The sequence below is a fragment of the Erythrolamprus reginae genome, chromosome 9, assembly GCF_031021105.1.
Source record: "Erythrolamprus reginae isolate rEryReg1 chromosome 9, rEryReg1.hap1, whole genome shotgun sequence".
NCBI classification, from domain to species: domain Eukaryota; kingdom Metazoa; phylum Chordata; class Lepidosauria; order Squamata; family Dipsadidae; genus Erythrolamprus; species Erythrolamprus reginae.
The window spans coordinates 27274572-27276283 of record NC_091958.1 but is presented as its reverse complement, the minus strand read 5'-3'; the positions used below and the strand labels follow the sequence as shown (position 1 = coordinate 27276283).

At 44.2% G+C, this 1712-nt stretch overlaps 1 protein-coding gene across 6 annotated transcripts in view; it reads left to right on the top strand.

Annotated features, from left to right (window-relative positions):
• CHST8 (carbohydrate sulfotransferase 8) overlaps positions 1–1511 on the top strand; it is a 449531-nt gene extending 448020 nt beyond the window's left edge. For all 6 annotated transcript variants that reach the window (XM_070760671.1, XM_070760673.1, XM_070760672.1 and 3 more), the window contains one exon: positions 252–1511. In XM_070760671.1, coding sequence (XP_070616772.1) covers positions 252–1400 — 1149 coding nt within the window. In that variant the 3' untranslated portion in view covers positions 1401–1511. The remainder of the gene's footprint in view (positions 1–251) is intronic.
• The last annotated feature ends 201 nt before the right edge of the window (positions 1512–1712 follow it).

The window sequence follows — 1712 nt, the reverse complement described above, 5'->3', positions numbered from 1 at the left end:
AGATAGATAGATAGATAGATAGAGATAAATAGATGAAGAGATAGATAGATAGATAGATAGATAGATAGATATAAATAGATAAAGATAAATATAGGTAAGATAGATAGATAGATAGATAGATAGATAGATAGATAGATAGATAGATAGATAGATAGATAGATAGATAGATATGACTGTCATATTTAAACTCTGCCAGCTGTGATGAATGCTGCCCTTCGCTGAGTAATGCCTTGGTTCTCTTCTTTCTTTAGGAAGGCGCATCGAGCAATAACCTGGACGGGAAAACCCAGGCCAATGGAGGCGATACCTTTCCAATGGGAAACCAGAGGGTCTCATTACACCCGTTGCAAGATGTGTCTGTGAAGCAGCGAAGCTCAGGCCTAGGCCAGAAGGCTTCAGCAGGGATTCGAGACCGACAGCGGAAAACTTCAGCTGCTAATTCTGCCAGGACCTCTCAACGGAGGAGGAAATTTGTCTTGAAGAAAAGCCCCCTCCGGACTACAATTAACGGCTCCTTCCTGAGCCTGCCCGTCCTGAAACCAGAGGCGAAGGACGAGCTGAGGTGGAGCAACCTCTATGAGGTCCAACGAGAGAGAAAACGCATCATGAGAGAGACCTGCTCCAAGTACAAGAGCAACAACAAAAGTGTAATCACCCCTTATCACGTCTCCAGGATATTTGTGGAAGACAAATATCGCATTTTGTATTGTGAAGTCCCTAAAGCCGGCTGCTCCAACTGGAAGAGAGTACTCATGGTTCTGAATGGACTGGCCTCTTCAACCAGGGTTATTCAGCACAATACTGTCCATTATGGGAATTACTTGAAGAAGCTGGATGCTTTTGATCACAAAGGGATCAACTACAGGCTCAATACCTACACTAAGATGCTCTTTGTCCGCGAACCTTTTGAGAAGTTAGTGTCGGCATTTCGAGACAAGTTTGAGCATCCGAACAATTATTACCACCCCGTCTTTGGCAGGCCCATTATTTCCAAGTATCGCCCCAATGCCACCAAGGAGGCCCTGAGGACAGGCGCCGGGGTAGAGTTCAAAGAGTTCGTTCAGTATCTTCTCGATGTGCATCGGCCGGTCGGCATGGACATCCACTGGGACCACATCAACAGGCTCTGCAGCCCTTGCTTAGTAGACTATGACTTCATTGGAAAATTTGAAACCATGGAAGAAGATGCTAACTTTTTCCTCCATTTGATCAATGCTCCCCAGAACTTGACTTTTCCCAGGTTTAAAGACAGACACTCCAATGAAGAGAGGACAACCACTCAGATCACACAACAATATTTTACACAGCTTTCCCCTTCTCAAAGGCAGCGTAGTTATGATTTCTATTATATGGATTATTTAATGTTTAATTACTCAAAGCCTTTTCAAGACCTTTATTAAGTGGAGGTGATCTGTTGGTTGCAGCCTCGTGGGGCTCTTCCTATGCAATTTTGTGGAACAGACATTTATACGAATACATAAGCTCTGTGAATGAGCTTTATTATACCAGGAGGTTAAATTAGTTTATCATTCTTTCATATTCCCCTCAGTCTCCAGTTCTGCCACGGGTGTCCATGTGAGGTTGGCAGGGTTGGGGAGTCTGACCAAGTATGTCTCCGAGTGTCACAATCCAAGCTTCACCTTTTCTGTTTTGCCTGGAACATCACAAAACAAATTCCGAGAGACGGTATTTGCGTTAACACATCACAGGGC